The sequence below is a fragment of the Moschus berezovskii genome, chromosome 5 (assembly GCF_049115385.1).
Source record: "Moschus berezovskii isolate FMDL1 chromosome 5, NW_MosBer_1.0, whole genome shotgun sequence".
NCBI lineage: Eukaryota > Metazoa > Chordata > Mammalia > Artiodactyla > Moschidae > Moschus > Moschus berezovskii.
The window spans coordinates 69,972,327-69,986,147 of NC_142464.1; the positions used below are offsets into that span (position 1 = coordinate 69,972,327).

General features: G+C 42.6%; 2 protein-coding genes across 2 annotated transcripts in view; one reads left to right on the forward strand and one right to left on the reverse strand.

The window, feature by feature from the left end:
* Window positions 1-266: 266 nt before the first annotated feature.
* On the reverse strand, window positions 267-4,327 carry LOC129561452 (uncharacterized protein C1orf53-like). Its single transcript, XM_055433951.2, has one exon. The coding sequence runs from the start codon at window positions 4,074-4,076 to the stop codon at window positions 3,645-3,647; it is 432 nt and encodes a 143-aa protein (XP_055289926.2). The 5' UTR covers window positions 4,077-4,327; the 3' UTR covers window positions 267-3,644.
* Window positions 4,328-4,415: 88 nt separating this feature from the next.
* Window positions 4,416-13,821, forward strand: part of SLC30A9 (solute carrier family 30 member 9) — a 100,772-nt gene continuing 91,366 nt past the window's right edge. Inside the window, exon 1 of the mRNA XM_055433949.2 lies at window positions 4,416-4,661. Within this exon, the coding sequence (XP_055289924.2) occupies window positions 4,550-4,661 (112 nt within the window). The 5' untranslated portion in view covers window positions 4,416-4,549. The remainder of the gene's footprint in view (window positions 4,662-13,821) is intronic.

Genomic DNA, 13,821 nt, shown 5'->3' on the forward strand with positions numbered 1-13,821 from the left:
TGTTTTGATTTGTTAGGATTCACAATGCATCAGGCACATGAACTTGGGTTCAACAACAGTAGTGACCTCTGAGAGGCAGCGGTGACCAGTGACATGAAGCAAGATCTTAATTCCCTGCCCAGGAATTGAACCTGGGTAGCCTGGATGAAAACACAAGAACCTAGCCACCAGACTAGCGAGGGCTAGAGACTAAAAGATATTTTTCACTGGCTCTTGCCTCCAGTGAAAAATTCATTTCTCACAGAGGCAAAAACTGTAAATGCAGGTAGAAAGTTTATTATTAGACATAGTGTTACAACAAGAGGGAGAGCACACAAAGAAACAGTTTGTTTCGTTAAGATAGGAGTCCCGAGTGAGGAGAAGAGCAGTAGAGAGGCAGTTAAGTCATTTATATAGGATAGTTCTTCTTTGTTTATCTTTGGCTAATTGTCTGGTTTCTTTTTCCACACCTGCCCTGCCCTAGGACCCTCCCCAACATGCATGTGCAACTTTCCAAGATGGATTTCAGCCCAGAGGCCTATGGAATCCCATATTCTGGGGTTGTGCCCCTCCTTTTTATCCCCCAGGCGTCTTTCTGAGCATGTGAAATGTCTCCATTGCCCCAAGGAGGGGAAATGCATGAACTCTTGATCCTTTAACTCAGTGTTTAGCCCCTCTCTGCTCCTGTCGTGACTATTATCTGAAGGTGTCCACAGGAGACAGTCTTGACTATTTACCATGTTTCAGTTGTTACTTCCATTTCGGAGAGCAAACAGGAGGCTGGTTGTAAATATCTAAACTGGAGCTCACCTATCCCTGCCTCAGTAGCACTATAGTCAAATGACTCATTAATTTTAAAACAAATCATCATGTATTCCATTCAATTAATTTATTTGTGTCAGGCACTGTTTTACCCCTGGGAACCAGCAATGGGCAAAACACAAGACTCCAGCATCATGATGCTTATTTTTCATTCTGAGAGACAGAAAATTATAAAAAATGCATAGATAATTTCAAGTATTTGCAGGCATTTTGAAGAAAAGCATACAGGGCAAAGGGGTAGAGAATAAACAGGCCTATTATAGCATCAAGGAGGAAGAAATTGTCCTCTACCCTTTGAGAAATAGAATATTTCCTGCCATACCAGTAAGCAAAGGATATCATAGTCATCAGCGATTGCAATCACTACTGATTGCAGTCACCATCAGTGGTGAGCCGGTGAGCCCTGAGGAATCTCAGGATTCCTCAGGACATACAGGACACTGTATGAAACTATAGGACGCTGGCCCCAGATAGCTGAGGCGCGTATCAAGGGAATGATTTCAGTGAGCACAGACTCTTGCATCTTCCCATGCACAGACAGGTGCTAAATGAGGTATCTGGTATCCCTTTAATTAACAATAATCTTTTGATGTTCAAACTACCTGCCCTTTGTTGCAAAACTATATAACCTGATTCTCCCCTCACCTCCTTGGAGCAGTTCTCTCCAGGTTACTTGAGATGCTGCTTCCCTGGCTTGAAGTCCTAAAAATTCCTGCTAAATAAAACATAACTCTCAGTATTTTTTAAGTCTACATCTTCTAAGTTCTAGCTGGTCTAAGAGTTAACATCAGATGGATTAACAGGATAAAATCAAACAAAAGTTCAGCAACATGTATACATAGGAGAGACCCAGGAAAACTGAGTAACTCCCCAAAACGGCCAACTTGAATACCATCTTCAGTTAAAGAAAAAAGAGGATGTTAGGGGTGGGAGTTTCGGACTTCCTAGGGGAGGAAGGCAACTGAAAAGGAGACAGAACAGCAGATGTTTGGTAAACAAATGTTCGATGGGTCAGCAGACACAGTGGGACACAGAGTGGAATGTTAGCAGATTTAGCTAGGTTCCTCTGAGTCTACACATCTAGTTTGTACTATGGTTATCCATGGTGGTATCACCCTTGGCAGACATGTCCTCCACATTGTTTTAAGCAGGTCAGGGAAAGGCCAAAGGTAATGAGTCTTTGATGTAAAAAAAAAAAAAAAAAATCAGCCTAAACTAATCCACATGCAAGGATACTCACTTTGGGGTGGCAAATGTTGCTCCCCTACAATAGCTAGGGCGGTCAAGGCAGGCGTTGCTCATTTGAGCTAAGACCTGAGAGCATGTCAGATAAACATCACAGTTAATGCTTGGTGAATATTGTTGATTGTTTTCTCCCTGGGACCACACTGACTCCTATTTACTTGTCTGCACACCTGCTCTACCCAGATAAATCCTGAGCGTGTAAGCCTTACATTACAGACATGAATCAGAGGTTCAGAGGCTAGTAAGGCAAGTTCTGATTCCGTGGGTACTTGCCCTCATGGTAATGGCTACACAGCAGTGTTGTGACATACTGTGGTACGGGTTCTGAGAGGACTGAGGACAAATTAGCCTAGTCTAGGGCTTATCCAGTAAGGCTCAGGAGGAGAGGCCTAGAAGGCCATTGTCCTTCCTTCCCACCTTCCATCCCATTCCAACAGCATGGTCCAGGATCTGAGCCCAGAAAAAATGAGAGTAGGCAGACAGAGCCCCCCAAAGCTGTCACTTCTGCCCAAGTTTTCATGGGCTGTTAAGAAGCAAATAATTTATGTGTAGACATCCAAGCAGAGTGCCACAGTAGAAGCAAGGAAGACAGTCAGTTCAGTTGCTCACTTGTGTCTGACTATTTGTGACCCCATGGACTGCAGCATTCCAGGTCTCCCTGTCCATCACCAACTCTCGGAGCTTACTCAACTCATGTCCATTGAGTCAGGACACAATTTAAGTGACTGAACCACAACAACCATATTAGTCAGGATGTTTTCACCTAAAAGTGTAGGCAAAATGTGGCTTCTTGGTTTAAAAGACTTATATAACTCAAAAACATGAGATAATTCAGTCTATTAATTTCAGTTCAGTCGCTCAGAGTGTCCAACTCTTTGACACCCCAAGGATTGCAGCATGCTAGACTTCCCTGTTCAACACCAACTCCTGAAGCTTGCTGAAACTCATGTCCATCAAGCTAGTGATGCCATCCAACCATCTCATCCTCTGTTGTCCCCTCTCCTCCTGCCTTCAATCTTTCCCAGCATCAGGGTCTTTTCAAATGAGTCACTTCTTCGCATCAGGTGGCCAAAGTAGTAAGAGTTTCAGCTTCAGCATCAGTCCTTCCTAAGAATATTCAGGACTGATTTCCTTCAGGATTGAATGGTTTGATCTCCTTGCATTCCAAGAGACTCTCAAGAGTCTTCTCCAACACCACAGTTCAAAAGCATCAATTCTTCAGTGCTCAGCTTTCTTTATAGTCCAACTCTCACATCCATACATGACTATTGGAAAAACTATAGCTTTGACTAGACAGACCTTTGTTGGCAAAGTAATGTCTCTGCTTTTTAACATGCTGTCTAGGTTGGTCAGTTTTTCCTCCAAGGAGTAAGCATCTTTTAATTTCATGGCTGCAGTCACCATCTGCAGTGACTTTGGAGCTCCCTCAAATAAAGTCTATCACGGTTTCCATTGTTTCCCCATCTGTTTGCCATGAAGTGATGGGACCAGATGCCATCATCTTAGTTTTCTGGATGTTGTTTCTTTTTTCTTTGGATTAAAATTTTATTTATTTTTAATAAGGCTCAATTAGATGGAGAACAGAGATAAAACTGTTGTCACACATAAAAGTATGAATTGAACTGCTTCTTTTTGGATGGATCTTTGACATTGATTTGACCATATGGACAGTGTCTACAGGCTGAGCCGCAGCACTGACCTCGCTGCAAGTGGGCCAGCTGGGTGAACACCATGCAGCCGGTTGCTGGGTCCACGTAGTGTAGCTGGCCAGCCGCGCAGGCGGCCGCGTGTAGCTCCGCGATCCTTCTCTCCGCCGCCGTTAACTCTTGGCTCGCCGGGCGCTTGGCCGCTTCCTCCGGCTCGCCCTGCGAGTCGGGCCCGGGACCACCGTCGTCTTCCCGCGCAGCCGAGCAGAGGGGCACGCCGCAGCTTCGTCGGAACGCTGCTTCGTCACGGGGCGGCGGCTCTGGCTGCGGGGCGGCGGGCCGCGGCCTCCGGAGCGCGGACGCCGGGACCCGCCAGGCCGCCATCTGAGAGAATGTTGAGTTTCAAGTCAACTTTTTCACTCTCCTCTTTCACTTTCACCCAGAGGTTCTTTAGCTATTCTTCGCTTTCCGCCATAAGTGTGGTGTCATCTGCATATCTGAGGTTACTGATGATTCTCCCGGCAATCTTGATTCCAGCTTGATTCCAGACATGCAAACGAAGCGCCACTGTAAAAGCGCGGAAGACAGGGAAGACACCAAACTTCCTGTGTAGGCACGCCCTCCCCAGCTGGTCAGGGTCTGGCAAGGTCTCGCGATTGGTCCTGCTCGCGCACGCCACTTCCGCTGTCTCCACAGCGAGGTCTCTAAATGATGTTACCATTTCCGGGTTCGCTGAAGCCGCCTGAGGCGGCGCAGGCGTCGGTGTTCGGTAGTGTCCGGTCTATGGAGTCAGTTGGTGGCGGCGGCGGCGCGGAGGCAGCAGGCGGTGTCCGAGTGGGGGCCTTTGCCCCGCCAGGATGTTACCGGGCTTGGCCGCCGCCGCCGCGGCCCACAGATGTAGCTGGTCTTCCCTGTGCCGGCTCCGTCTGCGCTGCAGGGCGGCGGCCCGCGGCTCCAGCGACCGCCAGGGTGAGTGTCCCGCGCCGACCACTGACTCCGCGGAAGCCGGACTTGAAGACAAGGCCGGGCTCGGAGCCGGATGCCTCGCCTCGGGCAGTACGCCTCCTTGCCCTTCCCCAACCAAAGAACCTTGCTTTGGGTCCACCGTCTTCGCAGTTCAGGCTCCCCACCCTGCGGTGGCCCCTACAGGCCTCCTTGATCTGGTCTCGCGTGCAGTTCTAGCACGGCTCCCGCGGGAACTTGGGGGCAGTTCGCGGTCCCAGTGGCATCCATGGAACCGACTACTTCGTTTCAGATGAAACGTTACGTGAGCATCTTAGAGCCTGGCGGTGACCGCCCGCCTCCTCCCCCGGTCAGTAAGAAATTGCTGACTCCAAGTTCCAGGGTGTTTTAAGCTCACCGCCTTACCTCTATTGAGCACTTGTGACTCAGTAGATTTTCTTACTGTGCTGCTTTTCTCATATGCCCAGCTTGTTTTATTAAATTTTCCGAGAGGAAGTTGGGAGTTACTACTACTTAACATTTACGAATAATTATTTAATATGAGACTCTGACAGTCCCGCAGTTAATTGAATGAACTCAGTTCGGTTGAAAACTTTTTGGCGAAGAAATGTTTACTGTTTTTATAATCCTTTTCCAACAATCTTTTCTGACTCAAATTTCAATTGGCAGTTTACAAAATATCATTGAACTTGCAATTCTGAGTCAGGCTTACCTCCGTTTTTGCCATACCAATAGTCTGTTGCAGGCCGAGAGGAACGATGAAGGAGAGACAGAATCAAATCCACCCCTAATCTAATCCCCAGATACTTGCGGGTGAAAAGAGAATTTAAAGAAACATTTCCTCAAAGTTTATGTTTGAAAAATCTTGTATCATGCTTGTGACTTTGCAATAAAAGTTGGAAGTTGTAGTCATTCAAGTTTATAAGTAACATAAGCTTTAGAAGCCAGTATGCAGTTATTTTGGAATATGGTCCTATTTTTGATTTGTAATAAATGTAGAAACTGGCTCTTAAAATTTCAGAAGGGTTCATTTTAACAGCTGTTTTGGAGACTTTTTGGTAGTGATGAAAAAGTGTAGCTGTGGAGTTTTCCTGTAATGGGAAATAGACCTGATTCTCTTGTGAACAATCATCTAGTTGTAACATACTCCGAAATCCTCAGCTAAGCTTTCTAGCATGATTGCTTCTATTGACCAAATAGTTTCAGCATTTTACACTTAAATTAGGTGGAGTGGCTGTTTGTTGTTTGATGACTAAGTCTTGTCCCATGCTGCAACCCAGGGGACTGTAACCTAAATTTAGTCTAAACTGCCTTTAAGTGTTGGTAAAAGGAGGTGAAATAGTGTAATTTGTAATTCATTATTCTCTGTTGAAATTTGTGTGATCTTCTTTCATCCCTCTGTGATAAGAATCGCCTGTCTTCACCAGTCAGAATGACTGTAAAGTTGTTTACAGTATTTACCAAAAAATGTGTTCTCATACTTAAAAATAGTAGATTGAAAAATAACCTTGTTGGTGAAAATTTAGTTTCAATAATGCCTAAACAATTTTTAAAAGGGCAACCATAGTTGTTACAAAAGGATTATTTAGAAAAAGTACTAATTAAGTTGGATGCACCTAAGAAATATTGGAAGAACTTTTGGGAAGAAATTTCTAAAAATAAATGTTTTTACTTTGTGAAGAAATAAATTTAGTTTGTGCTTCTAAAACCCCTGTGTAAATTTAAAAAGAGTAGTAGAGGAAGAATCTTAAGGGAAACAACTGCTTCTTGCTGCTGCTGCTTCAGTGGTGTCCAACTCTGTGCGACCCCATAGACGGCAGCACACCAGGCTCCTCTGTCCCTGGGATTCTCCAGGCAAGAATACTGGAGTGGGTTGCCATTTCCTTCTCCAATGAGGGCATGCATGGTCAGGCACTTCAGTCATGTCCGACTCTGTGCAACCCTGTGGACAGCAGCCCACCAGGCTCCTCTGTCCACAGGATTCTCTAGGCAAGAATACGGGAGTGGGTTGCCATTTCCTTCTCCTAACTGCTTCTTATGCATGCTCAAAGATGAGAAATGCTGGAGGGTCAAATTAACACTGTAAACATTTAAAGGCAACAAGGAAAACAATGTTCTTTCTGTCTGAAAGAAATATAATGTGTATCATGTATGTAATTTTGATTTTTCTGATAGTTGTATTTTAAAAAGTAAAAACAAATGAAATTAATTTTGTTAATATAGTTTATCCAGTATATTCAAAGTATTTCAATATTATCAATATAAAAATTATTGAGCTATTTTATCTTTTTGAACTGTTTCTGGAGTTCAGTGTGTATTTTACACTTACAGCACATGTTCAGACTATCCACATTTAAGGTGCTCAGTGAACAGCAACTACTGTACTGGACAGTGCAGTTATAGAATTAGTATTCCTAATTTATAAAGAATTTTTACAAGCCAAAGTACATTCCAGTAGAAAAATGAGCAAAGGAGATGAATGTATTCATAAGGGCATTCAAGTGACCAATAAAAATGCAAAAATGTTCCATACTTATGCTAATAAGTATAGAAATATAAATCTAAAGGATTTGCTACTAATTGCTTTCATATTAGGTAAGTTTTTCATAGTGATACTCCATATTGAGGCTGCAGGAAAGCAGAAACTCTTACTACTGATTGGGACATATAGTTAGTTGGTCAGTGTTTTGGAGGTCAGTTATTCCTTGTACTAAAAAGAACCTTAAAGGTCTGTGCCTTCTTGCCCATAAAATCTACTTCAAGGGATTTGCTTTCAAGAAATAACCAGATACATACTAAAGTGTGCACACAAGTTTATTATTAATAGTAATAAATAGGTAACATTTACAGTTATGAAGAGTATATTACAGTTATGAAAAGTATATGGTATAATGAATATACATTATGGTATATTTATTAAGGACTGGTGATAGATGCAGCTGTTAAAAAATATAATTTAGAAGAATATTTAGTGACTTGGGAAAATGTTCTTGATGTATTTGTCTCACCTATTTTTCATATATTTGTACCTTGCCTCGTTGACAAGGATTTGAGGTGGGGGGATACTCCCTTAAAGACTACAAATCAACAGATACAGGCCATTGCTGAAATCCAAGATTAATAAAAGTATAGTTTTTACATAAAAAGATAGAAATTAACCTTTGTATTTTTAAATTTTGGTCTGTAACGTGCTGGTACTACCATATGAAAAGTAGAGTGGGGATTTAATCCCTTAAATAACTAACAGGAACATTGACAGTTGTAAAAGACCATTTTGGCAGAGTGACAGCAGGATTCTGTATAGTTCAGGTTAGTGATAAGGTTACCTGTGAAGTGAGGTTAACCACAATATATGTGTCATGTGTAGGGTTTTTGTGAGTGAGGATCATTCAGGAAGAGGTATCAGGCATTGTAGTTGCTGATTGTGTTGTACTGAACAAGACAGACAGAATTTCCACCTTTTTTGGAATTGAGGAATGAGAAAACATACCTAAACACTGTACAAGAAATAAGCGGAGTGGTAGTCTAGAAACCTGCAGGGGCCATTTTATTAGTTATGCTGACCTGGGCCTCTAGGTTTTCTGTGGAGGTGGTGACTGAGCCAAGTCATGACAAATGAAAATAAGCAAGCCAGGTGAAGATCTGGGGCAAAGAGCAATCCAGGCAGAGCAAATAAAAAACCCTGAAGACCTGACTTGTAGTATTCAGGAGCAGAAAGAAACATGCTGTGACTGGAGTATGGTTGGAAGGGGAGGGATGTGTGAAGTGAGATTTGAGAAGTATCAAGGAGACCCTGGTTTGATTCCTGGGTCAGGAAGATCTGCTGGAGAAGGGATCGGCTACCTACTCCAGTATTCTTAGGCATCCCTGGTGGCTCAGCTGGTAAAGAATCCGCCTGCAATGCTGGAGACCTGGGTTGGGAAGATCCCCTGGAGAAGGGAAAGGCTACCCACTCCAGTATTTTGGCCTGGAGAAGTCCATGAACTGTAATCCATGGGGGTCGCAAGAGTCGGACATGACTGAGCAACTTTCGTAGCCTTTTGAGCCGTAGGTTTAAGGGGCCAGAAAAGGAAATGTTTTAAAAATATCATTCTGACTACTGTGTAGAGAATGGATTGGGGAGGAGAAAGTGTAAATAAGGAGATTAGTAGAGGGCTACTAGAGTTAGCCACGCAAAGAAGATTGTAGTTGGGCCATGATACTTAGCAATGGAGATCAGTTCAGTTCAGTTGCTCAGTATGTCCGACTCTTTGCAAACCCATGGACTGCAGCGTGCCAGGCTTTCCTGAACATCACCAGCTCCTGGAGCTTGCTTAAACTCATGTTCATCGAGTCAGTGATGCCATCCAACTATCTCATCCTCTGTTGTCCCCTTCTCCTTCTGCCTTCAATCTTTCCCAGCATCAGGGTCTTTTCCAGTGAGTCAGTTCTTCGCATCAGGTGGCCAAAATATTGGGGTTTCAGCTTTAGCATCAGTCTTTCCAATGAATATTCTGAGAACCCCATGAACAATATGAAAAGTCAATGGAGATGGAGAGATGCAGATGATTTTGAGGCATACTTTGGGATATAAATTATAGCATGATAATACAGGTAGAGCATTTAGGACAATGGCACTTGGTGAATCCTTAATATATTAAATATTTTCCCCCTTTTCTAAGAAAATATTAAGAATAAAGCAAGGAAGTAGAGTTGTATGCCAAGATGCAGTGCAGAAAGTTGCATATTCTTTACATACTCCAAAAAAAAAAAAGGATTCCTGGTTTTTTAGTCTGTTCTGGTGAAAAATCACATCAGCAGTAGTCCTGAAGGTTTAGCTGGCAAGTATAAGTCACCAGGCAATCCTTTTGCTTGCCTGATGATTAGGGCTGAAAGGGATTTTCCTGCATTTTATTTTGCTTGCTGAAAGTATAAAAGTAAACTAGAGACAGTCAGTGTGCTCCTATTAGAAATAATGTTAGAAGTAATTTAATAATGGATATATTTTTAATTTAAAATTTTAGGCATTGGGGAAAATACAGAAAAATAGTAAGATACAGAGTTAAAATTATGCATAATCCAGATATTTTACCAGTCACATTTAATAGTTGAAATCAACCTGTATTTTGCTTTTTTTAAAAAATGCAACATTATGGTTCAGTTATACACACACACATATGTTAGCAGATTCTTTTCCATTGTATATTATTATAAGTTATTGAATATAGTTCCCTGTCCTATACGGTAGGTCCTTGTTTATCTATTTTATGTATAAAAAGTTGGTCGCTCAGTCGTGTCCGACTGTTTGTGACCCCATGGATGTAGCCCGCCAGGCTCCTCCGTCATGGGAATCTCCATGATGGAATACTGGAGTGGGTTGTCATTTCAGGGGATCTTCCTGACCCAGGGATTGAACCTGGGTGGGTCTCCTGCTTTGCAGGCAGATTCTTTACTGTCTGACCCACCAGGTGTGTATGTTAATCCCAAGGTCCTAATTTACCTCCTTTGGTGGCTAGAGCTTCCCTTGTGGCTCAGATGGTAAAGAATCCGCCTGCAGTGCAGGAGACCTGGGTTCAATCCCTGGGTTGGGAAGATCCCCTGTAGAAGGGAAAGGCTACCCATTCCAGTATTCTGGCCTGGAGAATTCCATCGACTGTAGTCCATGGGATCACAAACAGTTGGGCATGACTGAGTGACTTTCACTTTGGTAACTACAGGTTTGTTTTCTATATCTGTGAGTCTGTTTCTGCTTTGTAAATAAGTTTATTTTCATCATCTTTTTAGATTCCACATGTAAGTAATATGATATTTGTCTTTCTTTGTTTGACTTACTTCACTCAGTATGATAACGTCTAGGTCCATCCATCTGCAGTGGTCTCAAGTATAGAGACTGATCTCTGAAAGACTTAGGTACATGTTTATCTCTTGTCCTGAAACTAGCCTAAAGTAAAAATTTCAAACCGTTAAGAAATCTTTTTGTTTGTTTTTTAGTTATTGTAGAAGCAACATACATAGTAGACAGAATTGTCAGTTTGCCTGGCAGAAAGAGTTTTTTGTACTGTAGTCTGAAAGGAGGCCAGATTTCCTCCAAAAGCCAGAGTAAGTGGTAGGTGACAAAATCAGATTGGAGAGGACTAGGGGTGATCAGTAGCAATGTCATTAGGAGCTGCAGAGACAGTAACAGTAAAATAAAAACAGAGAGAAGTGATTGTTGGTGTTAGACTGATAAGATACCTAGCTCTGCAGTCTTGATGAGAAAACAACCCTTGTATATACAGCAATGAGAAGTACCTTGTCCAAGCCCATAGAGTAGTGAGCACCGATCTGAAGACTAATCTAAGGCTTAACATAGCTTATTTTAGAAGTCATCTTGAAGAGAGGGTATAAATGATGGGTAATATTTTTTTTACTATCTTTTTGCCTCCCAGAATTAATTAACAAATTTAGTAATTTATTCAACAAACAGTTGAGTTTCTACTGCTGGGTTTTAGGTATTCTGTGTATTTTATTGAGTCAAATGTTGTCCTGTATATTCTGCGATTTCCTTGCAGTTTCGGTCTTGTATTATGCCAAATATGTACTTTTAAAGTTGCTGATATCTGAAATTCTTCTAATGTTAAAATTTAATAACTTTTTGAAACAGTGAGCAAGGACGCTAACAAGATTACTAGGGTAGTATCACAGGGATACAGGAGTTGGGAATTCACTGGTGGTCCAGAGGCTAGGATTATTCACTTTTACTATAGAGAGTGAGGGTCTGATCCCTGATGAAACTAAGATCCCCATGCCTTGGAACAAGTAAGCCGGTGAGCTCTGGAGCCTGTGTGCCCAACTGGAGAGCCCATGTGTGGCAGTGAAAGATCCTGTGATGCAACTGAAGCATGACACAGCCAAATAAATAAATATTAAAAAACCTCAGTTATGGTTCAGTTCAGTCGCTCAGTCATGTCTGACTCTGTGACCCCATGGATCGCAGCATGCCAGGCCTCCCTGTCCATCACCAGCTCCCAGGGTTAACCCAAACTCACGTCCATTTAGTCGGTGATGCCATCCAACCATCTCATCCCCTGTCGTCCCCTTCTCCTCCTGCCTTCAGTCCTCCCAGCTGCTGCTGCTGCTAAGTCACTTCAGTCGTGTCCGACTCTGTGCGACCCCATAGACGGCAGCCCACCAGGCTCCCCCGTCCCTGGGATTCTCCAGGCAGGAACACTGGAGTGGGTTGCCACCTCCTTCTCCAGTGTGTGAAAGTGAAAAGTGAAAGTGAAGTCACTCAGTCATGTCTGACTCGTAGCAACCCCATGGACTGCAGCCCACCAGGCTCCTCCATCCATGGGATTTTCTAGGCAAGAGTACTGGAGTGGCTTGCCATTGCCTTCTCCGAATCCTCCCAGCATCAGGGTCTTTTCAAATGAGTCAGCTCTTCATATCAGGTGACCAAAGTATTGGAGTTTCAGCTTTAGCATCAGTCCTTCAATCAATGAACAACCAGGACTGATCTCCTTTAGGATGGACTGGTTGGATCTCCTTGCAGCCCAAGGGACTCTCAAGAGTCTTCTCTAACACCACAGTTCAAAAGTATCAATTCTTCTGTGCTCAGCTTTCTTTATAGTCCAAATCTCACATCCATACATGACTACTGGAAAAACCATAACCTTGATTAGGTGAACCTTTGTTGGCAAAGTTATGTCTCTGCTTCTTAATATGCTGTCTAGGTTGGTCATAACTTTCCTTCGAAGGAGTAAGCGTCTTTTAATTTCATGGCATCAGTCAACATCTGCAGTGATTTTGGAGCCCAGAAAAAATAAAATCAGCCACTGTTTCCCCATCTGTTTGCCATGAAGTGATAGGACCAGATGCCATGATCTTAGTTTTCTGAATGTTGAGCATTAGACCAACTTTTTCATTCTCCTCTTTCACTTTGATCAAGAGGCTCTTTAGTTCTTCTTCATTTTCTGCCATAAAGGTGGTGTCCTCTGCATATCTGAGGTTATTGATATTTCTCCCTTCAGTCTTGATTCCAGCTTGTGCTTCATCCAGCCCAGCATTTCTCATGATGTACTCTGCAAAAAGTTAAATAAGCAGGGTGACAATATATAGCCTTGATGTACTGTTTCATGTCCACTTCTAATGTTGCTTCCTGATCTGCATACAGATTTTTCAAGAGGTAGGTCAGGTGGTCTGGTATTCCCATCTCTTTCAGAATTTTCCACAGTTTATTGTGATCCACATAGTCAAAGGCTTTGGCATAGTCAATAAAGCAGAAATAGATGTTTTTCTGGAACTTTTTTGATGATCCATTGGATGTTGGCAATTTGATCTCTGGTTCCTCTGCCTTTTCTAAAATCAGCTTGAACATCTGGAAGTTCATGGTTCACGTATTGCTGAAGTCTGGCTTGGAGAATTTTAAGCATTACTTTACTAGCGTGTGAGATGAGTGCAATTGTGCGGTAGTTTGAGCATTCTTATTGCCAAATTCAGACTTAAATTGAACAAAGTAGGGAAAATCACTAGACCATTCAGGTATGACCTAAATCAAATCCCTTACGATTAAACAGTGGAAGTGAGAAATAGATTTAAGGGACTAGGTCTGATAGAGGGCCTGACGAACTATGGACAGAGGTTCGTGACATTGTGTAGGAGACAGGGGTCAAGACCATCCCCAAGAAAAAGAAATGCAAAAAGGTAAAATGGTTGTCTGAGGGGGTCTTACAAACAGCTGTGAAAGGAAGAGAAGCAAAAAGCAAAGGAGAAAAGGAAAGATATACTCATTTGAATGCAGAGTTCCAAAGAATAGCAGGGAGAGATAAGAAAGCCTTCCTCAGTGATCAATGCAAAGAAATAGAGGAAAACAACAGAATGGGAAAGGTTAGAGATCTCTTCAAGAAAATTAGAAATACCAAGGGAACATTTCATGCAAAGATGGGCTCGATAAAAGACATAAATGATATGGACCTAACAGAAGAAGAAGATATTAAGAAGAGGTGGCAAGAATACACAGAAGAACTGTACAAAAAAGATCTTCACGACCAAGATAATCACGATGGTGTGGTCACTCACCTAGAGCCAGACCTCCTGGAATGTGAAGTCAAGGGGGCCTTAGGATGCATCACTACGAACAAAGCTGGGGGAGGTGATGGAATTCCAATTGAGCTATTTCAAATCCTGAAAGATGATGCTGTGAAAGTGC